The sequence below is a fragment of the Hibiscus syriacus genome, unplaced genomic scaffold (assembly GCF_006381635.1).
Source record: "Hibiscus syriacus cultivar Baekdansim isolate YM2019G1 unplaced genomic scaffold, ASM638163v2 tig00110813_pilon, whole genome shotgun sequence".
In the NCBI taxonomy this organism is placed as follows: Eukaryota; Viridiplantae; Streptophyta; class Magnoliopsida; order Malvales; family Malvaceae; genus Hibiscus; species Hibiscus syriacus.
Genome location: NW_024062871.1, coordinates 1,223,378 through 1,250,620, shown reverse-complemented (window position 1 = coordinate 1,250,620; position 27,243 = coordinate 1,223,378). Strand labels below are relative to the sequence as shown.

Sequence of the window (27,243 nt, the reverse complement as noted above, 5' to 3'; positions counted from 1 at the left end):
GTTTGCATTGCAGCCTGACCAACCTTTGACTTCATTGCCACTCAATCAAAAGACTCAAATCTTTGTCTTTCCTAATATATTAATAAATACTACAAGTCTACAAGTTATAATAAAAAATATAATTTTAAAGGTTAATTACAACTAATATATATATATATATATATAATAATAATAACATTGCACATCTCTAATTAAACCCTTTTTTAAGAAGACAATGATATATGCGAATTTGTTTTAGGTAATATCTTATTGAATGCTGCCTCAACATGGAGCAATAAATTAAGAAAAGCAAAACCTTGGTCATAACCAAATAAAGAAGAGAATATATACAATGTCCCTCTCAGCTCATTGTTACGTTATACGTACAAAACAATATATAATAATGTATATAAATGGACTTAACTAAATTAATTTTAAACTAATAAATGAAGTGATACAAGTCACGCGCTGATGAGTGGAATGGTGTTTTGTGTCAGTCACGTAAGTCTTTCATTCACTACCTTTTCGAAACAATTAAAACAAATTCAGGCTTACCAAAAGCTTCAACCTTCAAAATTCTGTTTTGAAAATCGGATCGATCAGTTCAACCGGTTCAACCGGAAATCATTGTTTAGTCCGGTTCAATCTAAACCGGTTAAACCGTTATTAGTGAACCGGTCAAAATCGTTGAACCGTTCGAACCGGACCGCAAACAACTTCTTTTTGTTAAACGAGCCAAGTCGAACTCGAGTATTGTTGAACTCGACTCGAACTTGAAAACTTTAAAAATAAGCTCAACTCAACTCAAACTCACAAACTAAAAAATCAAGTTCAACTCAAACTCGAAATATAATATTTTTCTTAGCAATGTGAGATTGTTTTTGTTCATATTTTACTCTTTAGACTTTTGGAATGTTCTTCTATGTTTCTTAGCTATGTGAGATTATTTTTTAAAAAAATTAAACCAAACAATATCATTTTGTTATGATTTTTTAACCCTAAATTTATTTTTTAATTATAGTTATATAATTATATTTATTATTTAATATATTTTACCTTAAATATTATGTTGTAGTTAATTTGAATCATTTTGTTTCACTTGATTTTATAGTTTTTAACTTATATATGTTATGACTTGCTTTGAATATAACTTGTGATATAAAAAATTATTTTTTATTAAATATTTTTGGTATTTTTATTTAATTTTTTAAATAATTATGACGTCGTTCAATTCTTTCAACTGATCAAACCGGTTCAACCGATTAAATCAATAAACTAATAGCATGGTCGATTCACTAACAGATCTAGTTCTGAAAACCATGCTTTAAAACAAAAGCGAAAATGCCAATAACAAAGTTTAAATCTTTGCTTCATCTTTACATCTTCTTATGATAATTTTTAACTTGTTTTTCCAGGCCTATAACTTACCCTCCGCAAACCAACTTGTTGTTCCCCTCCTACGCCGTTTCCATCCTCTCTTTCAAATCCAAGGCCGATCTCGACAACAAGCTGCTTTACGCCCTCAACGAGCGCTTCGACTACTGCCAATGGCGCGGCGTCAAATGTGCCCAAGGCCGTGTCGTCCGCTATACCCTTCAAAATTCCGGCTTACGTGGTGCTGTTCCCGCCAACTTCCTCTCCCGGCTCGACCAGCTTCGGCTCCTTAGTCTCCACAACAACTCCCTCTCCGGTCGGATCCCCGACTTGCCCTCTCTTTACAACCTTAAATCCCTGTTTTGGACCGTAATAACTTTTCTGGGACTTTCCCACCTTCGATCTTGCTTCTTCATAGGATATCTGCCCTCGATCTTTCTTACAACGGTTTAACAGGCCGGATTCCGGTTAACTTAACCGCCTTGGAAAGGTTAAACACCCTCCGGCTCGAGTGGAACCGGTTTAATGGGTCAGTCCCGCCATTAAACCAATCTTTTTTACTCATTTTCAACGTTTCAAGCAATAACCTAACTGGTAAAATACCAGTCACGCCGACTTAATCGAAGTTCAACACGACGGCGTTTTCGTTGAACCCTGATCTATGTGGTGAGATTATCAACAAAGCCTGTGATTCACGTGCTCCATTTTTCGGTTCTCCTTCAGTATCTGGTCCCCTGGGGCAAAGCGCGGGTGACCTTAGCGGCGGCGCGGTTGTTATTCCACCGCCGTCTTCGCCGAAGAAGCACCGGAGAACTGGAATGGTCCTTGGTTTTACGATCGGCATTGCTTTGATATTATTTTCAGCTTTGTTAGCTTTAGCCGTGGTTAAAAAACAAAGCAGTAAACAAAGAGTGGATTCACAGGAAACAAAGGCGACAACGGCCACTTCATTAGAAGAAACAAACTCAAACCCAGGGAACTCAAGAACCCGAGTCGAAGAAGCTTGGGAAAAGAAAATAGTAATACCCGAGATTCAAAACCTGAAAAAAGAGTGGGAATTCAGTGTTCGTTGGTGAAGTTGAAGGTTATAGTCTAGAGCAATTAATGAGAGCTTCAGCTGAGTTATTAGGGAGGGGTACGATGGGGACCACGTACAAGGCAGTGGTATATCGGCAGTTGATTTTGACGGTGAAGAGATTGGATGCCGATAAAACGGCGATAACCACCGGTGAAGAATTTGAGCAGCATATGGATGCTGTTGGAGGACTGATACATCCTAATTTGGTGCCCCTTAGAGGTTATTTTCAAGCCAAAGGAGAAAGGCTTGTGATCTATGATTATCAACCCAATGGAAGCGTTTTTAATCTCGTTCATGGTATGAATTTTCTATTTATTTATTTAAAAAAACACTTTGGTTCTGGGTTTACTCGATGTAAGTGAGTTAATGACTGAGTTTCACATTAATGTTGCGGCTGCATTGTTAGAATGGGATAAACCTTAAAACTTTAAAAGATAAACCAAAATGGGGCCTTTGTTTCAAAGTTGATGTTTGATTATTTGTGGGGTAATATTCTGGACTATTACCATTGGATTCTGAATTGGTTAAGCTAAAGTTATGGTGGAAAAATTTGGCAGCATTCAGAACATTATTGTCCTGGGACCGACTATTATTTTTCAATCAAAATTCTTGAATTTCACCATTGTAGATTTCAGTTCTGAGATTCTTGAATTATTAGAAGCTTCAATTGTTGCATTTGGAATTGTTGGATGTTTATTAGCAAACTTTCATTGAACTTTTGATTAATTCATTTCCTTATAACTGATGTTCGGATAATATTTTTATCAGGTTCAAGATCAACGAGGGCAAAGCCTCTTCATTGGACTTCATGTTTAAAAATAGCTGAAGATGTTGCGCAGGGCATTGCTTACATTCACCAAGCGTCGAGGCTTGTCCATGTCAACTTGAAATCCACCAATGTGCTCCTCGGGTCTGATTTCGAGGCTTGTCTTACCGACTACTGCATTGCCATCCTTGCAGACTCTCCTCTGACCGAAGATCAAGACTCTGCAGCCTATAAAGCTCCCGATGTTCGAAAATCCAACCACAGACCCACTCCCAAGTCTGATGTTTATGCTTTTGGTGTCTTCCTGCTTGAGCTATTGACGGGTAAACATCCTTCGCAACATCTGGTACTTGTGCCCCATGACATGCTGGAATGGGTTAGATCAACACGAGAAGATGATGTTGGGGAATGTCAGCAGCTCGGAATGCTAACAGAAGTTGCTAGTGTTTGTAGCTTGACATCACCAGAGCAGAGGCCGGCGATGTGGCAAGTGTTGAAGATGTGGCAAGAGATGAAGGAGAGTGTAATGATGGAGGATGGTGCATCTTTTGGATATCCATAACAAATTGGAATTTAATTGTGGTGTTGAAGCTCTTGTATATGAGGATCCGATGTCGTCTATTACCACAATGCGTGAGATAAGAGATCATACGATGTTTATGTCTGCCTTTTTGTTTTAACTCTCAAATTGCCACTCAGTTCTGCTAGTGGAATGCAATGCAATAGGGAGCGATGTAACGCAACATTAGCTGGGATTAGATATTAGGACTATTTGGTAATATTTAATCTGGATTATATTAAAATAAGATGATGTCATGTAACGCAACAATCTTTTATCTTTTTATATATATATATAAAATAAGATGTAAGCCAAAGAAACTAAATCAAATAAAATATTTTTCTCGAGATCTTATGTTAATTACATTTTCATTTATAAATTTCCAACAATTAGACAATTGAAACCAGAGAATTAAGAACCTAGATCCATGTATAAATGCAATTAATCGTCTTATGCAGAAGGCGAAGTTATCATTTTATCTTGATCAACAGTTATAGGGAAAGATGGTTGCACATTGTCATAACCGTTTTTAGGTGGAACAATTATTTATTGTTTTAAAAAAGTCACGACTTTTAATTTTGGAAAATACGTGATTTTGAATTAAATTGGATAAAATTGGATAGAGTCGACATCAACCTTTGGGTTAGGTAGGTTGAATACCTAAAAACATCTTTTAAAAAAAATAGTTTTTTAAGACAAAAGTTGATCTACGTTTACCAAAGATTCGATTAAAACGGATTCGGGAGTCGGTTACACGTGGGGAAGGATTAGCACCCCCACAACGCCCAAAATTAGTACTGTTTCGCTTACACGTCATCGTAATGGTGGAAATCCTGAATCAAATATCAAGTTACAATATGATCCATTTATTAAATATTAATAACTTACTTCAAATTAATTGATTAAAGAAACTATTTATTTGAATAATAGATCTAGCAAAAACATGAACTTAAAGGATTAAAAATAGTAAGAACATAAACTTAAAAGACTAAAACAGTTAAAACAGAAATTTAAAGGACATAAATAATAAAAACAGAAACTTAAGTGAATAAAATAAAATAACTGAAGCTAAAATGTCAAAATCAGGAAAATATACATATTCATATGTTGGAATGAAAAACATACATAAAAGTTTAGGGATTAAACATAAATTATACCAAAAATACATAACATGCATCATAAATGATTCGTCGGCCACCGCCGACCGTCGTCGTGTCGCCGTGCTACCACTGTCACCAGTGGCCGATGATTACCAAATTTCACCGGGAAATTTGTCTTGGCCTCCTCATCTTAGATCTAGAATCGTTTTTGCGTGAATCGGCTTCGTTCGTCGTAAAAAGGTTAAAAACCGTTCGGATTTATTTTCTTCGATGTGCCATCGTCCACCGTCCGATCGTCCTGAATTTTCAGTATGTTGTTCATGCTGGTCTCACGCAACTTTTGACCTTTCGAGATGTTGATCGGTAATCCCGATCGCCGGCAAGAGGCCAAAAACCGTTCAGCTTATTTTTACCGATCCGCCGCTGTCCACCGTCTGATTGTCCTGAATTTTCAGTATGTTGTCTGTGCTGGGCTTGCGCAACTTTTGACTGTTCGGAATGTTGATTGGAGATCCCGATCACCGGCGAGAATCCGACAGATTGAAGAAGTGTTGTTTTCTATTTTTTTTCTTTTCTTCTCCTCGTATGGCTTTCTTACGTTTTTCTCTTTGGTCTTTTTGCCTCCCCACATTTGGCTCCCCCTCTCTCCTATGTATCTAGCATATTACCTATATATCATAAGAAAATAATTATCATGAGTGGAAAAATAAAAAATGGAAGAAAATATGGAATGGTGGCATAAATTATGGAGTAGTGGAAAAATTTAGTGGGTTTTTATTTAATGCTTAGTGGATGATTTGGTGGATAGTGGTATGGGTGGAGATGTAGTGGTAGGTTTTAAATAATAATAATAATAATAATAATGATGATAATTATATTTAATAATATTTTTTCGACCCAGACAAAAATGGGTGTCTACAGCTACCCCTCTTTGCACATTCTTATGTTAACAAGAATAAGACAAAGACGAAAAGACAACCAATTTTTGTCAGGCTCTTTTTTTTGTTTTTGAGACTTGATATGTTTGTGTTGTGGGGACGGCACGGCTCATACGTAAGGAAGAGTTCTGGTCGTCTAAAGGTTGACACGACTCTTACGTGATGAAGAGATCATATCGGGCGATGACACGGTTTCTATGTGATGAGGATGGTAAACCATCTGAGGGTGATAACATGGTTCCTATGTGATGAAGACGACTGGTTATCTAGGGTTGACACGGCTCTTACGTGATGAGGAGATCAGGTCGGATGAAGACACAGTTCCTACGTGATGAGAATGGCTGGCCATCTAAGGGTGATAACACGGTTCCTACGTGATGAGGATGGCTGGTTATCTGGGGTTGACAAGACTCCTACGTGATGAGGAGATTAGGTCGGGTGATGGCACGGTTCTTATGTGATGAGGACGGTAGGCTATCTAAAGGTGATAATACGATTCCTACATAATGAGGATAACTGGTTAACTGGGGTTGACACGGCTCCTACGTGATGCGGAGATCAGGTCAGGTGATGACACGGTTCCTATGTTATGAGGACGGCATGCCATCATTAGGGATAATGGTTTCAATGGAAACTGACTCACAGATGATGCTTCAAGAGAAGCTGTCTCAAAAGAGACAAAATTCGTTTAAAGGGAAACTATCTCAAAGATATTTGTTCTTTCATGAGAAACGATCTCAAAGAAAATAGGATTTGTTTCAAGAGAAACATCTCAAAGTTTGGTTGTTGTTCCATGAGAAACGATCTCAAGAAAGACAAAACATGTTTCAAGGGAAACAATCTCAAATGTAGGTGTTTCAGGGACACTGTCTCAAGAGAGACAAAACTCGTTTCAAGGGGAAATGATTCAAAGATTTTATGTTTCAAGGGAAACCGACAAAATTTTGTTTCAAGGGAAACCGTCTCAAGGGAGACAAAAACATGTTTCAAGGGAAACTGATTCAAAGATTTTGTGTTTCAAGGGAAACGTTTTCAAAGTTTATGTTCCAAGAGAAATTGTCTCAAGGGAGACAAAATTTGTTCCAAGGGAAACTATCTCAAGAGAGAAAAAATTTATTTCAAGGGAAACTATCTCAAGAGAGACAAAATTCGTTTGAAGGGAAACATTTTTAAAGTTTATGTTTCAAGAGAAATTGTCTCAAGGGAGACAAAATTTGAAATCGTGGATGGCCCCTTCGTCGTGAAGTCGAGCCTCGAATTGGGTATCCTTTATTGTGAAGTTGAAATCCAATTTAAAAATGAATATTGTTGATGGGCACGAAATCCTTTGTCGTGATGTTAAAATCGTGGATGTGTGGGCACGATATCCTCCGTCGTGGAGTTGAAATTGTGGATCCGTGGGTACGATATCCTCCGTTGTGGAGTTAAAATCATGGATGGTCATTCGTCGTGAAGTTGAGCCTTGACTTGAATATCCTTCGTCGTGAAGTTGAAATCCAAGTATTGTATGTTGTGGGTGGACACGATTCCCTTTACCGTGAAGTTGAAACCGTGGTTGTGTGGGGACGATATCCTCTGTCGTGGAGTTGAAATCGTGGATCCGTGGGTACAATATCCTCCGTCATGGAGTTGAAATCGTGGATTCGTGGGTATGATATCATCCGTCATGGAGTTGAAATCATGGATGGCCCTTCGTCGTGAAGTTTGGCTTCGAGTTAGATATCCTTCGTCGTGAAGTTGAAATCTACTCTCGAGCAAATTATGTCGTTTTAAGTTCAATATCCTTCGATGTGAAGTTGAAATTGACTCTGAATGAAACTGGAAAATTTTTTTGTTGAGTACAATATCCTTCGTTGTGATCTTAAAATTGACTCTGAATGAAATTGGAAAGTTGTTTGTTGACAGACGCTCATTCGCTGTGAAGTTGAGGATCCACCATCAATTTCTGAATGTGCTTTTGAATCGAGTATTGTAACACCCCCAACCCGTATCCGACCCGGATACGAGTCCGAAGTGTCACATTGACTTTTCAAACCTTGACTCTTAAGAAAAATCCCGGGAAATTTAAAACTTTATTTAAAACAAAATACAGACTTGATCAGAGTGCTCGTACTTAATGACTTATTACATAACCAAATACATACTTTGTCAAATACTTCTGATCTGATCTTTTAGTAATGATACTGTCTTTGCCACTTCTATTCTTTCACTTCTCGTTCTTGGTACCTACGTATAAATCACTTACACGCTAAGTCATAGACTTAGTGAGGCATATAAAACATATAATATAACCATATATCATTTCATATAAATAAAAGACATACATATACAAACACTATCAATAATCTTTTCCCCTTACCATATACTCATCATATAATAACACATATAATTCATGTATGTGCATTCATATCATTGAATCACTACATATCAATATGCATGAATCTATGGTATGATAACAATATACAATCAGGTCATGCACACATGCAACTTACCTTCTTTTATCACTTTCACTTTCATTTGTCTTTCAATTTCATTGCCAATGTATATTATTGAGGATAGAGGTATGTGAGTACACTGAGGTTGTGCACTAATACTGTCACCACAGCTCGTATAAATGTCCCGAAGGACCTATCCAGAGGTCACACAGACCCCGGTAACTATCCAGAGGTCATAAAGAACCTCGACAACTATCCATAGGTCCCAAAGAACCTAGGTAATTGTCCATATGTTCCTTAGAACATAGGTATATTGTCCATATGTCTCGAAAGACATAGGTAAAACCCTCGACTCTTGGCATGCCAACTATACCTATAGCTCTCGTCATACTATGGGCATTTATTTATACATTTCGTATCACTTGTTCTTTCTCTTCTGTCACATATCACATGTATGTGTAACCATATATCTCATATCATATCACATGTATTATATATATACATGTATTCATGTAAATCATTTCATGTAATTCATATCACGTATATCACATGTGCATATAAGCTTATAGCTTCTTTCACATATACATGTAGTCACATAGCTTTCTTTCATGTAACCATGCATGTCATGTCAAATAACATATATCATATATGTTGCATTTTCACTTAAGCATATAAATCATATAACATAGCATCCATCTATTTCTATGTATTAATGCATACATGGTAATCACATAACAATTTAGAAGTTACTTCTTACCATAGTAACTCCATCACTGGCTCATCACAAGCCAATGTTAATTCAATATAAAATAAGTACAAAATAAATTGCACTCACCTTAGCTTTTCTTTGATTCGATTCTAATTCCTCAATTGTCCCGAAACGGATCACTTTCTATCTCTACATAACAATACACAGATTCATATCAATATTCCAATTGATATATTCTAAACTGTCACTTCTTAGGCTAAGAGAAAAGCCCATTTCCTCTTTCAATGAATGTATGCATCGATGCACTACTTGTGCATCGGTGCATAAAATGCATTCGATGTTTTTATTTAATGGGGATGCATTGATGCACTACTTATGCATCGATGCATAAATCCTATTCGATGTTTTCTATTTAAAATCATGCATCGATGCACCTTAAACAATTTCTGGTATTTATCATCGATGCATCGGTGCACAATGAATGTGCATCGATGCACATTGCCCAGAACTGACATTTTAGCACGTAAATCATCAACTCTTCCCTTAATTCTTCTATTTTAAGCCCCTATTTTGACATTAAACTCAACTACTATAACTTGAACCAACTTATATCCATGCAAATCATCTTTAACCTCAAAATCCTATATTCTTTATGAGATTCAAGAATCATACCAAATTTTCTATATGTTCTAAATCCAATTCTATCACTCCAAATCTCTTAATTTAACCATTGACAAGTCAAATTCATCCTTAGAATTTCAAAAACCTTTCTATATCAAAAGTTCATTTCTAATCTTTTAATAGAAATTCCTTTCTCATTCTCTCTTCTTGATGTTTTAAGCTTATATAAGCTTTCCTTAAGCTTATATAATACTCCAAGAATCAAAATCAACTTATAAATCCAAGAATTAAACAGCTTAAATTAAACTCACCTTTAAATGAGGCTTACGGGGAGAAAAAGAAGCTGGAGAAGAAGACTCTGGATAATTATCTCATATCCCACGTGTTTTATAACCCTTAAAAGAAAGATAAATATCTTTCTGGTCCAATGACCAATTTACCCTTTATTTCCTTTAATAATTATTGAATAACCTTCATCATATTTCCAATAAATCATTGCACTATTCAATTATCCTACTTTAATCACCAATTTCTGAAACTTTATAATTTGGTCACTAACCCGGTATTGAGGATGTTACAAGTATCTTTCTTCTTGAAGTTGAAACTTGACTCTAAAAGCTGCAAAAAAATATGTATAAAAAAGTGATGAATGTGATGATCTTAAGTATGTCTAAGATGCATGCAACATGAATTAGTTTTATCTCCTCGTGCTTTGTCTGCTTGTTCCTGCATGTGGAGGAAATGCCTTCAGAAGATCTGATCATTTGCATCAGGATGTTGAATCCCCAAATATGCCCCAATATTCAATGTTAAATCTCCAAATATGCCCTAACATTTATTGTTGAATCTTTAAAGATGCCCCATTGTTCCTCATTGCTTGCTTCAGCACTGATTCTAAACATGAGCTTTGTGTCTGAGAGCCACATCTCAAATACCAAGATCCACTCTAGAGAGATTATCTAGTTTGAAAAGTGTTTTTCTTCTTATTTTATTTTCAAAAGTTCTGAAAATGTATTATAAGAGTTTTGAAAAATCAAAAGTTTTGAAAATATTGCCCATTTCTAGGTTTCACAATTGTGACGAATCATAAAACTAGAGTTCATTGGACATCAAAGAATTAATTACACTGTTAATCCTTCAATAAATTATAGCTATTTAACAAGTGTCAAGATCAAAGCTATCATTGGGAAATGGTTAAGTAAGGAAAGAATAAAAAGAGTCTCAGGTTCTTATGTTTGGTAAATGGTTTGGCCTTCTTATTTTTTTTGATGTTCACTGATCTGATGAGGTAGCTCGTATACTCCTCTAATGGAAGTGTTTTCTAACTCTCAGCCTTCATGGTCACGCTCAGATTGTGTAATGCCTTATCAAGGAATATGTGTGATCGCCTCAACTGCACCATTTTTATATTCGAGCCACCTTTTCAGATTTTCAACTCGAATCCTCCTTTGGTTTCAATATGTTATTCAAAATTTACGTCTTGAACCCCCTTTGTTATTTTCTCTATTATGCATTAAAGATTTTAGAAAACTTTTTGCAAATAAAGATTAATCCTGATGGGCGGGTTGAAATATGAAGATAGTATTTTCTGTTTAAAAATCCATGTATGGTTAGAAGGAACTTTTTAAGGCACGTAATGTAGGTCATGGTTCATAGTTATGGAAGAAAAGGATAAATAAGCCCAAACAAGTATTTCAGGGTATTGAACCAATAATCAATTCATTCTGATTTTTTCAATCATGTTTTGCTCAGTTTGAATCTACTTGTATGTCTCTCTCTCTTGATGTTCTATGATCTTCGAATGAAGTGATTCTGGAATAATTATGCTTGATCAATCTCATAGTTTGAAGCTTGATGCGCCATTTGACTCAAGGGAATCTTTACATGTTCTTCTTGATCATTTTTATTTGTTATTTCTTTTTATTCTTTTCCATTGCTTTTTTGTTTCTTTTTTTTTCCTTTATGCTCTTTATTCTGATTGGATTTTCGCACTTGGCACTTGATTCACCTTTTGATATCTCATCTGGATTGATGTCTTCACTCATGTGAGCATATTTCTTCCACCTTGCCCCCCAGTGTGGGGGTGATCCTTGATTAGGGTTGAATCAGAAGAAAAAAATACTATAGGCTCAAAAGGGGACAACAAAGGATATGTATATACATATATGGATAAATGAAACAAATTCGTTCATAATCTCATACACAAAAGTCATCGCAGAAGAGGTATCCCCAGGGGATAGATTTTCAGGATTAATTCTATTCACATGAAAAAATATAATTAATGCATGATAGAATTATTTCAAATTAATTCTCATTTTATGCTTCTTGCTCCCAGCACACCTCAATTGTACAAGCTCATCTTCAGAAAATTGATGCGAGATGCCCCAAGTTGTGTTTTCTAGTAAGAAGGTTCATGTTCTAGTGAACATCTTGTACTCAATGCCTTAGGTTTTATTAGTATAAAGATGTCAGTGTTGAGTCTAAAAAGACAATAGTGTGAATTTATTGACTCAAAGGTATCAGTATGACTCTCCATGGATTATTCTGGGTAAATAATTGAGGGATTTTTTTTTTTGCTTTTTGTTTTTTTTGGAACATGATAAGAAAGGTTTGATCTTGCCATATGTCAAAAAACTATAATTCTTGAAGAATTAAAAGAATCCTTAATTCATTTAATATTCGAAGAACTAAAGATTAAAATTTGCTTAATTATTTCACCTTAGAAGTAGCATAAATTTAGTCGTTTATAAGATTAAACAAACATGAAAGATCAAAAATGTATTTAAACAAAACAATGCTCTCAGTACAAATGGTAGATGTAATGCCCCCTTCTTTGATTGTTCATGCCCCTGAATCCATCAAGTTTTGAATCTTGACTTCAGTGCCTTACATTTCTCAGAGGAATGTCTGGAGCTTCCTATGTGGTAATTGTACACATCTTCAACATTGTAGCCCTTAGGATATGGGGACTCTTTTCTCAAATCATCCTGTCAGGTTTGGCCCTACAATCAGTTGATCAGGCTCCCACTGTACTGATTTCAGTTTTTTTAATTGGCAAAATATTTCTTCCATGTGGTGTCACGTGATCGAATCCTCCATGAAAAAAATTATGTTTATGAAAATGCTTAAAAATGAAATATAGATGCAAAAATGCATGAAATGCTCGAGGCATTGATCCGAAAACATGCATGTTACTATAAATAATCCTTATTGCGGACAAAAATGTTTTATCTTTTAAGAGACAAAAATATCCTGACAGCTTCTGACATGTTGACTAGTCTTCTGCCTTCGTCTGTCACCAGTTGAATAACTTGTCGAACCACTCCGGCTTCTCTGGATGAACCGTGCAAATGTTGAGTTACTTTTTGTACTGGTCTAAGAAGTCTCGAATGACTACATCTCTGGCATTTATCTTTTGTTAAACATGTTCCCAACAAATACGTCATTTAAGCCCTCAATTGATAGGAATTATGTGAAGTTAATTTGTCTGCTTCTTGAATTCGTCAATAATGGTCTCTAATTTGGGCTATCGTTTTGCCATTGTTGTCTTTGAAAGGACTCCCAAGATCAGTAACCTTCATCTTGCCCCCACAACCTTTCCCAGAAAATTCTTCAAAGGTTGACTTTTGTTGTGCTTGATGTAGACCCGGTTCATTCTGATTTCCTCGTAATGCCGCAATGTAGTATACTCTTCGATTGTGGGCACCACGTCTTCTGGATTGAATGTGACACATAGTCGCCTTGACTGCCCTCTGCATTTTCATCTCTTGTATTACAACCCCTTTGTCTATTAATGCAAACTATTCATGTTTAACAAACACGTTTTTGTGGATCAACACCTCTTGCATTATGTTTTGACAATGCAAATGCAATGCAGAGAATAAAAAATGACACAAACAAAAGAAGGGAGATAAGTTAGTGTACTTAAATAAAAAGAAAGAGATCAGTTATACAAGTAACACAATCGGTACAGATAAATGTTATTCAAAGATGAATATAACACCTACTCATTCATGATATCTACCCGAGCATGCTTTTATTAGACAGTAATCCTACCCAAACATCCTTTCTACCCACAAATATGTATTTACAAGAAATTAATCCTAACCGCATGGTATCTAGTTCGCATGCTGTCATTCAACAAAATTTAAAGCAAAAGAAAAGGTTCAGAAATGCTCCTCCATTGTGTACACTTAATTTGGGTACCTACTGACGAACAGAGGTTCAGTGTAACTGTACCTATGGTGACCGTGCTACGGTTCACTATATGCATGGTTTCGGCTCTATGAGGAAAAGGTACTTGAATTGTCCTTGATGTCGGTGCCCCTTGGGCTGTTAAACCCTCGATCCTCACCCATTACAGGTTTCGAGCGCAACGAGTTCAATTCGAGATGATATATTCCCTTATGTCTATGCGGTGAATAAATTCACACGAAGACATAAGGTATATGAATCTCGAAGGTTACTTGCTAGGCCTATGCGGAGAATAAATTTTAACGAAGGCATCGCTTTCACCCCCACTTAAAAGGGTTCTAAGCCCGGGTATAGAGCTTATGTTATGTAAATGCCCGTGATGTGTGTGAGGAGGACCATTCAACCCTTTGACTCAAAACTAAAATGAAACCACTCGATAAAACTTGGACAGATCTAAAAGCAAAAAATCAAAATGTTAGTATAACAAAAAATGAAGCAATTACAAACTTCAATAAAAGGATCATAAGTTAACTAAATATTCGAACTCATAATTTCCACCAAACGACAATGTGTAAGCAACTTACAGCCTGACTCTCTAAAAAGTCCCCAGCAGAGTCGCCAAACTGTCATAATTGTTTTTAGGTGGAACAATGATTTATTACTTTAAAAACAGTTACGACTTTTAATTTTGGAAAATGCGTGATTTTGAATTAAATTGGATAAAATTGGATAGAGTCACAATCAACATTTGGGTTAGTTAGGTTGAATACCTAAAACGTCTTTTAAAAACAATTTTAAGAAAAATAGTTTTTTAAGACAAAAGTTGGTATGCGTTTACCAAAGATTCTATTAAAACGGGTTTGGGAGTCGGTTACACGTGGGGAATGATTAGCACCCCCACAGCGCCCAAAATTAGTACTGTTTCGCTTACACGTTATCGTAATGGTGGAAATCCTGAATCAAATATCAAGTTAAAATATGATTCATTTATTAAATATTAATAACTTGCTTCAAATTAATTAATTAAAGAAACTATTTATTTGAATAATAGATCTAGCAAAAATATGAACTTAAAGGATTAAAATGGTAAGACATAACTTAAAGACTAAAACAGTTAAAACAAAAATTTAAAGGACATAAATAATAAAAACAGAAACTTAAGTGACTAAAATAAAATAACAGAAGCTAAGTGTCAAAATCAGGAAAAATATATATTCATATGCTGGAATGAAAAACACACATAAAAGTTTAGGGATTAAACAGAAATTATACCAAAAATACATAACATGCATCATAAATGATTCGCCGGCCACCACCGCGTCACCACCGTCGACCGTCGTCGTGCCGCCGCGCCACCATCGTCACCAGTGGCCGATGGTTACCAAAGTTCACCGGGAAGTTCATCTTGGCCTCCTCATCTTAGATCTAGAATCGGTTTTGCGTGAATCGGCTTTGTTCGTCGTAAAAAGGCCAAAAACCGTTTGGATTTATTTTCTCTGATCTGCAATCGTCCGATTGTCCTGAATTTTGAGTATGTTGTTCGTGCTGGTCTCGCGCAACTTTTGACCGTTTGGGATGTTGATCGGAGATCCCGATCACCAGCAAGAAGCCAAAAGTTGTTCGGATTATTTTCTCCGATCCGTCGCCGTCCACCGTCCGATCGTCCTGAATTTTCAGTATATTGTTCGTGCTGGCCTTACGCAACTTTTGAGCGTTTTAAATGTTGATCGGAGATCCCGAAGAGAATCCGGAAGATTGAAGAAGTGTTGTTTTTTTTCTTCTCCCCGTATGACCTCCTTACGTTTTGCTCCCCGTCTCTCCTGTGTATCTAGCATATTACCCATATATCATAGGAAAATAATTATCATGAGTGGAGAAATAAAAAAATAGAAGAAAACGTGGAATGATGGCATAAATCATGGAGTAGTGGAAAAGTTGAGTGGGTTTTTATTTAATGCTTAGTGGATGATTTGGTGGATAGTGATATGGATGGAGATGTAGTGGTTGGTTTTAAATAATAATAATAATAAATAATACTAATAACAATAATATTAATAATAAAGATAATTATATTTAATAATATTTTTTCTTACAAAAGTAAACTCTGCGACAACAGTGTTATTCGATCGGCTATACTATATACCATCGGGCAGGCACGGCAGCTCCAAGAGCCCCAACCTCCCATCCGTCTTAAGTGATACCGTTTGCTTTCCGACGAACATAAATAAATCAACAAGGTGCTTTGAAACACTAAACTGTGGTGTTTTAAATCTGGACAGTCGTTAAAAATTAATTAACAGTTAGATTATTTATCTAAAATGGATTATCGAAGTTTTCAATTTATATAAACATACAAAATACAAATTCAATTTTTACCAGATACCTTAGCCTTATCATCTTTCACCAAGATTAAAAAAAATTATCCAACTATATACATCCAAATAATACAAATTCGATCAATCATACACTCGAAACACCGGCAGAAGACATTCCGTTTTCAAAAAAAAAGAAAGAAAACAAATAAAGCGGAAAACTACAACCAATGAAACATCTGTTTCAAACCACAAAGTCCTTTGTCACCATGCTAAGGTTGCATAAGCTTCCTGTTTAGACACATGCAGTAAGACTATGGTAGTAGCAACCTCTTCCCTATTTACACCATGCCTGCATTCATGGAAGAACAAAGACTCATTTGCGAAATTTGAATTTTTAATTTGAGCATAGGTTCGGGTTCGTCAAATATTTTCTAGTGCTAATTTGAAATCTATGGTATCCCTTTTCCTTTGTTTTTTTCCCTAGAATATGTCCATGACCAATACATATTTCGAAAATAACATTGAAGAGTATGATACTCCAAATCTTTGAAAAAATTTAGAAAATTTGAGCAAATTCATATTAGACACACACTCATATCCGGCATTCTTTCCCGAGTCTGAATAACTTAAAAAAATTCCAGATGAAACTAAAAAAAAAGCTGAGTATGTGGAATCAGTTCAAGCAAGCAGCAACATGCGTGTACAATCATCAAGGACAATGGGCTGGCGATATATATCTATCAGGCATGGCTTTGTTGGCTGTCTACACTTGGTGGTCGGAAGGCGTCAAAAATTAATGAAATCTACCAGGGCTTAAGGTTCAAGGTCACACAAGGAAGTTATACCATATCATCCCAAGTAAATTTCAATGCTTATTATTGTGCGAACAAACTAAACAACAATATGGGTTACCTGCATTTATTTTTTTGGTGAGCCACGCAGATCCATTTTCCAGTCAAGATGTATATGCAGGACAAAAACGTTGGCCACTATGAGCTTTTTATCACATCCGGTCAATCAAGGTCAGTGATCGGGGCTTTGATCTCATGATCGTTTCATCGCTGTGTTTGATCCATTCTGATAGTTTCCATGGCTTCTGCCACTTCCACCTGAATTGGAGTAGCCATTGGTGATGACTTCTCTTCCACCTCGAGAGTTTTCCAGTTTGACCCTTGGTTGTCAATTTCTTCATTGACAAATGTCCAACTGGTACCATCTGCATTGACGATATCTACTTTCTTGATCAAGCAGAAAGACATTAATCTAAAAGACCGCATGGATCAGATAATTTACCTTTCGTGTCAGATCTAGAAATGCTGCCGACTCTCTAATAGACCCATTAACAAACCCAGGTGTAAATTTCAGTTGCTTGGAGGCTGGGAGCGACACCGGTGAAAGGGGACCACTCAAATCATCTGCAAAGTGTTTAGATGAACTGCGAGAATTGCCCTGTCGAAATCCATTTTATTCGTAAAAAACAATGAGAAATTAATCCTTTAAAAAATAAAAAATAAAATGATAGAGAACTCTTTTTGTTGAATATTATCTATGGGAATGTAAAATAAAAATAAGGGGTTCATTACAAACTATGATGTTGTAGGATTCTTAACACCTGATTAATATCTAGTGTTATTAGTGAGTAATTTGAGTTGGTCGGGAGATGGTTAGCTATTCAGACATTACTAACAGATGAAGACATGAAATTATAGAAAGCTATTATTAATCAAAACCACCTTGGGATTTCATTATACATTACTAGGATGTTTTGCCTTGAAATCAGAATTTAATAATTGCAATCAATAGATCAGTTAATAAGGACGCAGTGTCTTGCAATAAGGTTTGAATGAGAGTGTATTAGCGTATTACATATTAAACGTAAAAAATAGGATGACTGCAGAGATGATAGTCTCACCGTAGCTGATGTAGCCAAGGCAATAGCAATAGCTTGCTCCCTCATCTTTTGCTCCTTCACAAGCTCCTTTTTCTGCGCCTCACTTTCCCATAATAGAGCTGTGAGATCCTTCAACTGCTGTTTGAGGTCCTTAATTTCCATATCTTTCTCCCGCGACTGGCACCTGTCCATACAGTTACCGCGGAAATTAACGTTCAAACTTGATCTCTATGCATCTTCATAACCCATAAAACAGAACCCCCAATTTTATAATCTTACAGTGACCTCAACCAAAAAAATAAAACGTAAAATGATTTGGGACTTAACAAAGATGGGCACGTTACTTCAAGTGTCAGACAACTAAATTCAGCAGTAGAAAGAGCAAGTTGAAAAGAAACTTTTCAGATTCTATTTGTATAAGCACCTTGATTCTGCAGTAGCATTAAACAAGTATTGAAGCAAGTTCTTTGCATCATTTATTGAGCGTACTTTATTCCACCGCCCACGACCGACCAAACCACGCTCCCTTTCTTCTGCCTCCGAGAGTTGTGAAGCCATCGCCGTCAATGCATTTGATGACATGCTAAGCATGTTCTCAAGGGAGGCTATTCTTTCCCTTCTTGCATTTGGTGACATAGATAACAATCTGCTTTTTGGAAATGAAAAAATTAAAAGGAAACCATAATTAAAAAGTAGAATAGAGATATGATCCCAGCATTACAACATACTTACAGAAAATGTTAAGAGAACGTACAGAATACAAAGAAATATGATCATAAGTACCTAGAATGTTGATTGTTTACTCTGTGAGGCATCCCACCAGTTGAAGACAACTGATCCACTTGTTTCAATAAGGTTAACTCCTCTGTCAAAGCAGTTTTCCTAAATAATGATTTAAATATCACTGTCAGAAAGCGTACAATGGATAAGAGAGCATAAGGTAAGCAAACTGATTGATACTTACACTTGGATCTGTTTCTCATATTCAAAACGAACTTCACGCACATTCACCATTACTTCTAGCTCATGATCAAGCCACCTTTGCACAGATTTTTCATTGCTCTAAAGATACAAAAATTAAATGAAAAGCGATAATATTAGCTATGCAGCTTAAGTTACACAAAATCAACACTAGCTCAAGGATGACTTAAAATTGTTTGTTCCTTTTGTGATCAGATGCAAAATAAATCAAACCAACCACTGGGTAAAATTTATTTAATCTGTATTTCCTATTTAAGTTCATTGAACATGTGGATTACAACCAAATTACTTTTTTAAACAGTAGTTTGAACTCCTGTCACTTCTGACCAGGAACCTAGCCAAAGTTACACTGATATATAAACATGCTGCTAGTTCATCGGGTACTATTAACCCAGACTAACAAATTTGCTCATGACAAAATGCATAATTACAAATCATTTACCTGTCCATTTGGTGTATGTCCATTGTGATTAACTGAAAGTGATAACAAACAATTAGTATATCATAGAAAGAACTAATAATAGATTAATTTCACAAGTACATATACCTGAGTTATCACGTATAGAAGACTTTCGTGCTTCTAACAACTCTTTCAGCCTTTTGGTAGCCATTGCTGCCTCTTCTGTTTTCCTTTGAAGAACCTGGAAGAAAAGGTTTGATTCTTGGTCACTTGGCAGATAAAACCTTGATAACCAAGTGTTGTAAAGAAGCCAGTGAAGCATGTCACAAAGTTAAACGTATAGGGGGAAAATCCCTCCGAAACTTGACTGATCAATCCTAAGAGTTCCAATGCTTTATACACAGAGATAATAAAACATGAAAGATTAATCATGCCTATCATGATTCTTACCATTTTTTGGCGTTGATTCAGGGCTTCGAGTTTATGTCTTTCAAACTCATTCCTCCTTCCCTCCTTTTTAAGCTGTTCAAGAAAGTAAAAGATCAAAATCGAAGTTAAAAGCATTACAGTATACAATAAAACATATGATACAAAAGGCAAGTATGACAAGTAGAAGCTACTTTCCAAACTTTGGGTCTATTACTAGGAAATTTATGGATAATAAAAATTCTTAGTGTCTATTACAAGTCACCAGGTCAGCAGAAAACATTTATGGACAGGAAGAATCTAATAAAATGTCCCTATTGAAGGTCCAAATAATGAAGTGCTTCATTGAAAGGCACAATAGATAATAAAATGTGTGGCAACATTATATGGGACTGAAGCACAATAGATACTATTGTGCCCTGTTCACCATAAACTTAAATAAAATCAAGAAAATAATAGTCAAGTTAATGCATCTCAGCTGCTTTATAGCTCAATTTTCTTATTCATCAAGCTCGTAATGGAAACACCTGTTTTTGAGGTACATACCCTTATGCATGAAAAGACATGTGAAAAGAAAGGAGAAAAGAAAGCTGGAACTAGATTATGTTACTCATAAAAAGTGACGCACCTGCAACAACTCCTTTTCACGATTGGCCTTCCATTGTCGAAATTGTTCTGCCTCTTGTTTTATCTTGTGCTGCAATTGAACCTGCAAATAAAAGAAGCATGTTTGCAAAAAGAATAAGATATTTTATGCCACAATGTGTGGATGTAAACATAAAAGTATCACTCAAGTAAAACGAACTTTTTGACCCTTAATGAACTGTATTTCTGCTTGCAACCGTTTTGCAGCGTCTTCACTTCTCTGCTTCTGCTTTAGGAGCTCAACCTGGTTTTCCTGTTTCTTCTTGAGATCAGAAATCTGAAACCAGAAAACGAAAAAAGTGGAAAAAATGTCAGAAATTAAAAATAATATTTGCTCAGAGAAGTATAATGATTGGGTATCATAATATATCATATTGTCACCTGTGCCTCAAGTGCTTTTAGTTTCTGCACATTGATCTCTTGTTCTTTTTGCATTTTTGAATCAGAATTAGCTACACGGTTCTCAACTGCAGCTAACAAACGATCTCTTTCTTGCTGTCATTGTGTTATATAAAATTAGCATGGAGCAAAAGGCATTATTAAGCAACAGAAATTGAAGGTATTATTACCTGCACAATTCTTTTTTCCTCCTCAAGTTCCGTGATTTTCTTCTGAAAGTGCTGCTTTAGTGCTTCAGTGTCAGCTCCTCCAACAAGTTTCATCTCAGACTGCACAGAGAAGATCAATTTAGATCCTGCAAGAACTCTACCAGAAGCATATAAATCTATTGTAGAAGATAGGAAAGAGTGTGTAAGAGATGCATGCTTAATGCTTCTTGAACAAAACAAATGCTTCTTAAAAAACTAATCATAAGACTGAATATGAAAATCTCTTCTGAACTCATGAACAATGCCCTTGTATCATGAAAAAGGATTCTCTTTCAAGCTTATATATATTTCATTAATTGGTAATTTATGTCTGAATGGAAAATCAAAAGCCAAAAAGGAAACCTCTTTCTGCTCCAAGCGTTTGTTCAACTCTTTCAATTCTCTATCCATGTTATTCTGCCAAACTGCATGCTCCAATTGTTTTGCTACTTCGTCAATTTCTTCTGGATTTTCATCTGCAGCAATCAGCAATATCCTATTACAAACAATACATCTTTATTTTTTATAAAGAAGAAGCATGTATCCAAAGGAATTTTGCATGTTGCAGAGTAACAAAGATGTTATCTGTTGCACCACTACTAACACAAGATGAGATTGAAAATAGTCTGTCATAGTAAAAGACTTCGTATTAGTTCAACATTATGTTATTCAACCAAATAAGTGAATAAGTGACTACCTGACAATACTTCATCCATTTTATAGTCTGATGAGTCCATACACTGAATGGCCCTCTTGTGTCCATCATTTTTCAAAAAACATGAATGGTCTTCCTGAGAGAGAGAAGAAAAAAATGGTTATATAACAACCAAGCTAGCAACTCTCAATTAAGAACATACTTTAATATGAAACAAATATGAGTTAACATATTCAATATTATCAAGGAATATGATCCAGTTCAAAGCATACTCTAACCATTTTGCAAAGAAACAGAAAAACAAGGAAAAGCAATTGTAAAAACCAACTTCATAATCCATCAACATACCTGAGCACCGGCATCACAACACTCTACCACAGCACGTTTGCTGCGGTAGTCATGAAGTTCTCGGTGAAGATTCTCATTAGTAGCCTCCAGCCAAGCAATCCTTTCTTTGAGACTCTGTAAAGAGATATTTTATGACCACTGTTTTAATATCTCCAAAGAAACAAATGATTTAGAAACCATTATGTGCATATATATATCAGTAAAAATACCTTTATATCTGAAGTAGGCCCTTCTCGAGAACAAAGTTCAGCTTGTAAATACTGCAGCTGGTGACGCATTTTTTGCATCTCACTGGATACTAAATCTCTATTAACCTGTAGAATAAACACAGACCTTTCAGTGATCATTTATGATCTAACAAAAATGATGCAATCCAGAACCTTTAAAGAAAACAAAAAGGGGAGCATGGACAATAATTCTTTTAACTTCAGACTATAAAGAACTCAAAACCAGAACAATGTTTTGAAGAAGCACATGTTAAGTAGTATAGGATAGAATTATAACAAATGGAGTCATAACAAAACATCCTAAGAAAACTTACAACAGGCTTATTCTGGATATTGCGAGCACGGTTAGCATATTTCAGGGTATTAAGACTTTCCTCTGCGTTGATGTCTGCAGGACTTATACAAGCTGGAAAAGAAAATCAACATTTCACAATGATAGATAGTGAGAGAATTAAGAATTTAAGCAACTAAAATCAAGATTTTGAGAAACAATCCCCAACATTTTAACAAAAGAAAGATACGAACTAGAGAGATCAAGAATGAAAAACACGATAACAAGAACCAGGAAGCTGAATACTAAAATATAGGTTTTTCAAGGGTATATGCATAAGCAACATGTGTGTATTGAGAATTCATCCAATGGCAGAGAAAAGATTCGTAACCCCAGAAAGATCTGAATTTGACCATTTCATTTTAGATTTCATTAACGATAGTAAGGTTGATAAATAGAAAACAATGATACTTGGTCAAACAAACAAGTAGAAAAGGGCAGAAGCCAAAGTAAGAAATAGCAGGAAGAAGATGAGTGCAGGACTTTTATGCATGCAAATCTATACAGCCTCTGCTTTTTGTTTCGGCCACCATGGTGTCAAACATACAGAATTTCTTCCTAAAAGCAAGGTTATATAGTATGCTTTGAGAATGATAAGATCCTATGGAGACTTTAGTTGTCATGTAAGCTTGAGGCTGAGGAAAAACTTCATACAAGGTAACTCGTAACTAGTGTATAGATTTCAAGTGTACCAATATCAGTTTTCTGGTGAAGAAACAAAATGGTATAGTTTTCTGCCAAGGAAAGAACATTGACCATTATAAATCAACCATTTCGAGATTTACCTATCATAACCGTTTTGCTGTTTCCACCAAGTGAATCCTGAGAAAGACATAAACCATACCAGATCAGAAAATAAAAAGGAATAAGAACAAGTTAAAAACTTATAGTTAATTTACCATTCCTAATTTAAGATCATGAACCAAAAGCCGATTACTGATGTATCAACTCCCACAGATAAGTGTCTAGCCGATTAAATATAATTGCAAAACAGAAAATAGAATGAGTGGATTGCATAGCTCTAATGCTTTACAAATAAATGTTACTAATATGTACACTGTCCACCAAGAGCATCTGATGTATACTAACTTCAGTTAGGCCGGATGGTCACATTAAATTGTGCGAGAATCTGTTCTTACTCATTTTAGGAGGTCCTCTTAAATATGTGTAAGAAATTGAGATAGGTAGGTATACTACAAAATTAACTTTGAAATCAGGCCACTTTTTGGTTATCTTAATGTCACTGGTTCAATTTACTGCCATATGAATCAACCCAAAATAAATCTAACCTGCAAGAGTCGAGTCAGTTTACTGTCTCGATAAGGAACGTGCACACCTTCTTTACGCTTTTTCTCATCCCCAAGAGCACTGATTACATTGCCGAGTGCAAGAAGCCCTCTGTTAATATGTATACCTGTTTATGAAAATAAAATGACCATTTAAAATCACCATCACACACAGGAAGCATGTATTTAAGTTTACAAACATATTTACAAACCTTCTTTCAACCGAAGACCATCAGAACCTGTTCTTTTAGCTCGTTCAGATCCAGCAAGATCTACCAAATGGAGCTTCGCACATAAAAACTCTTCACCCATATCTTCATCCGGAGTGTCATTGACAGCAGAAACTAATTGGATTTTGTGCATTTGTTCTAACGTGATCGTAAAGATGGCATGGGACCGACTATTAAAATCATGCAGAGTAGAACCACGCCTCGTTAAATTATGAACATTTGCAGATAGGTTACAAAATGAAAATAATTCAATTTTGGTGACTAGGAATGTAACTCAAAGCCACTTTACCTTAAAATTTGAGAAAAAAAACTTTTTTTAAAGCTAAAATTTGATATAGAAATCAAAACACACACAAAGAGCCATATAACTATTCAGGAATCAGCAACTAAAAAATCACCAATCACAAGAACACTCTGTAAATGCCATATTCTTAAGGAAAGTGACACGTCCTTTTACAAGTTATTGAGTATTTTAACCACAAATTGTTTAGCCTATTTGATCACTGACTGCACTTACAATCTTGTTTTGCAGTCGTATGATGCAGTCGTATGATGCAGTCGTATGACTGCTTCAGAAATTTGGAAGAAGTACAATTGTTATGCATTATAGCGTAGGTAACAATTACACAAGGTACCATCAGTCCTATCATCACAAATCTATAATGGCTCAATGGTGGTTCAAGTTTCTATAATAACTGCTTCCATCAACAAAGTAACATATTTCTTTCAAGTGTGAAGGGGACAACATCATGTAGAGATTTACCTGGACTGGTTATTCATATTTGTGCTCCCAGTTGCCCTGTTTACTGATCCTTGCTCCAGGCAAGCAGCCATGTCTTGTAGAGTACTGACTGCAACTTCAGTAGATCCAGCCAGTGTTATAATTCCATTTGATGATTCACGAATTTGTATGGGTGGTCTTCCAGGAACTGTGGCTTTCACGGCATTTCCATTAGGAGTAGCAGGTTTGCTTACAGGTTCAGAATCCAGTAAATCCCTCACTTCTTCCTTCAGGATCTTCATATTCAAACCGTAAAATTAGGTAAATCCTCAGAAATTATATGGTCCAACTATATTTTCAATTGTTAAAGATAAGATAACTCCATAATACAATTGAATACTCGAGCAGGTAAAAAGTAATGTACCTCTATGAATGAAACATGTAGCTGGAATTCTGTTTGATGCTTCAATGTTTCAATTTTCTTGAACAACGAGTTCATAACTTGAGGAATCAATCCTGTCTCGCTACCATCTTTGATGGCTGTTCCCATGGTATATGTTTTCCCAGATCCTGTCTGCAACAATTGCATAAATCAATCGAGAACATAAATACCAGGACATTCAAAAAGCTTATTTAACTGAGAGCAGGTATCACATATCAATGAGTAAATTTACCTGGCCATAAGCAAGTACAGTAGCATTGTATCCTTGGAATAAACCATCAACAAGAGGAGCAACGCATTCTTCAAACATAGAAGTTGGAGAAGCACCATTTCCATAAACATGGTCAAATGTAAAGGAATGTGTCCCAATTTGCACCTGCACCCAGAACCAAAAAAAAAAAGAATTATTCTTTGCTTCTCCTGAAATCAATTATATTTCATCAAAGGAAAAAAATATTTTAGGTAATATTATAAACCAAAAAAAAATATAATTCCATTAACGCTTTCAACTTTAGCGTGTTTTCTAGTTGCAAGCCTGCGAAAGTATTAAATACTGTGGAGCCAGTATACTTAAATATAAAAAATATTTAGCTGACATATATATATATATATATATAAAAGGGGTAAAGGAGTATACTTAAATATACTACTCAAAATACGCTTGAACTTTACCGGAGCCTTTTTCACTTAGGTAACTACAGTTTCAGGATAAATTTTAGTAACTTCACTCTTAGATTTTTCCGTACATGTATTTAAAAGGCATGATTTACTGACAGAATTCATCGTTCAATATCCATCTGTCTTGATAGGGGGTAAAAAGATTTCCAAAGAAATTATATTCAAGAGAAAATATGAAGAAAATCGTATGCTTGAAAATAGTTGAGATCGTTGAAGCAAATATATTAAAAATAAAAATAATTAGCAAAGCCGAAAACTGAAAATATTAAGTGTAATAATGCTGAAATTTAGCTAAAAAGAAACTCATGCATGCAATAGAAAAAATGCAAGAATGTAACAAAAAAAACTTACAGAAAAATATAAAACTTGGAACATAGTACCTGAGGCTTTCCTTTAGTAACAGTAACACATTCTTTACAACCTTGAGTTCGTTCATCGCCGATTAACGGCCTAATATGAACTGCTACTTTCACCGAGCAGTTCTCGGCTACCTCCATTTGTAACAACTCCAACAAAGGAAAAAAATCCGAAGCAAAATGCAGATGAAGAAACAGAAATCTGAGCTTCGTTTCCTTTTTCAATTTAATATCTCTGAAAACAGAGTAATCTCAACTGCAAGCTTAATGAGCTCGGATTAAGATTAAAGGAAAAGAAAAGAACGTGGCGGGGAGGGGAGGGGGCGGTGGCAAAGGTTATAACGAATTTGTTTGAAAATATAAACAAATTAGAAGAAAGAGAAACAGAAATGAAGAGATATGAAGACAGAGACAGTAACAACCGCTATCGATCTTTTCTTCTTCTTCACTGCTTCTAACTTCCACCGGTGAGCCTTTGTTTGGTTTAGTTGACATTAACAATATAATAACTCTTTGTTTTTCTTTTGTTTGTTACCAATGTGGCCCTTCGACCCCATCAGGCTCTGGCTCTCTTTTATACCGCCAAAAAGCAAAATGCCACAAACACACTTTTTATTTTATTGGATTTTTGTTAATTACCATCCTTTACTTTCAATGTAAATAAAATCATCATTTTTTGTTTGTTTTCGTTTCTTAATATATTCTAAAATTTTATTACTGCCGATGAGACATTGATACAAATTAAAAATAATCATTAAAATTATTTAAAAATTGACTTTTTATACTGATTTTTGTTAAACAGTTTGTATACAGTGGTTAAAAAATACTCTTAATGCATATTAAACCCACGATCTAGGAAAAATGAAAAGTATTAACTAAATTTTGTTTGTTTTCGTTTCTTAATATATTCTAAAATTTTATTACTGCCGATGAGACATTGATACAAATTAAAAATAATCATTAAAATTATT

General features: G+C 35.4%; 1 protein-coding gene and 1 pseudogene across 2 annotated transcripts; one reads left to right on the top strand and one right to left on the bottom strand.

Annotated features, from left to right (window-relative positions):
* The first annotated feature begins 1,383 nt into the window (after positions 1-1,383).
* LOC120141822 lies at positions 1,384-3,979 on the top strand (annotated as a pseudogene).
* A 12,208-nt stretch (positions 3,980-16,187) lies between these two features.
* On the bottom strand, positions 16,188-26,768 carry LOC120141831 (kinesin-like protein KIN-4A). Of its 2 annotated transcripts, XR_005517804.1 has the most exons (26): positions 26,297-26,768; positions 25,471-25,614; positions 25,221-25,370; positions 24,839-25,092; positions 24,058-24,245; positions 23,849-23,973; positions 23,345-23,381; positions 22,543-22,634; positions 22,211-22,315; positions 22,002-22,115; positions 21,696-21,789; positions 21,362-21,474; positions 20,981-21,079; positions 20,793-20,906; positions 20,572-20,688; positions 20,395-20,475; positions 19,791-19,862; positions 19,488-19,581; positions 19,383-19,414; positions 18,924-19,021; positions 18,743-18,841; positions 18,384-18,605; positions 17,981-18,143; positions 17,362-17,517; positions 16,981-17,284; positions 16,188-16,417 (listed from the first exon to the last, which is right to left on the bottom strand). XR_005517804.1 is itself a non-coding variant. In XM_039156606.1 (25 exons), exons 1-25 carry the CDS (start codon positions 26,411-26,413, stop codon positions 17,072-17,074), a joined length of 3,093 nt encoding a protein of 1,030 aa, XP_039012537.1. In that variant the 5' UTR covers positions 26,414-26,768; the 3' UTR covers positions 16,960-17,071. The 2 variants fall into 2 exon arrangements, 1 of the variants encoding a protein (XP_039012537.1); XM_039156606.1 differs by lacking the exon at positions 16,188-16,417 and having other exon boundaries at positions 16,960-17,284.
* Between the last annotated feature and the right edge of the window lie 475 nt (positions 26,769-27,243).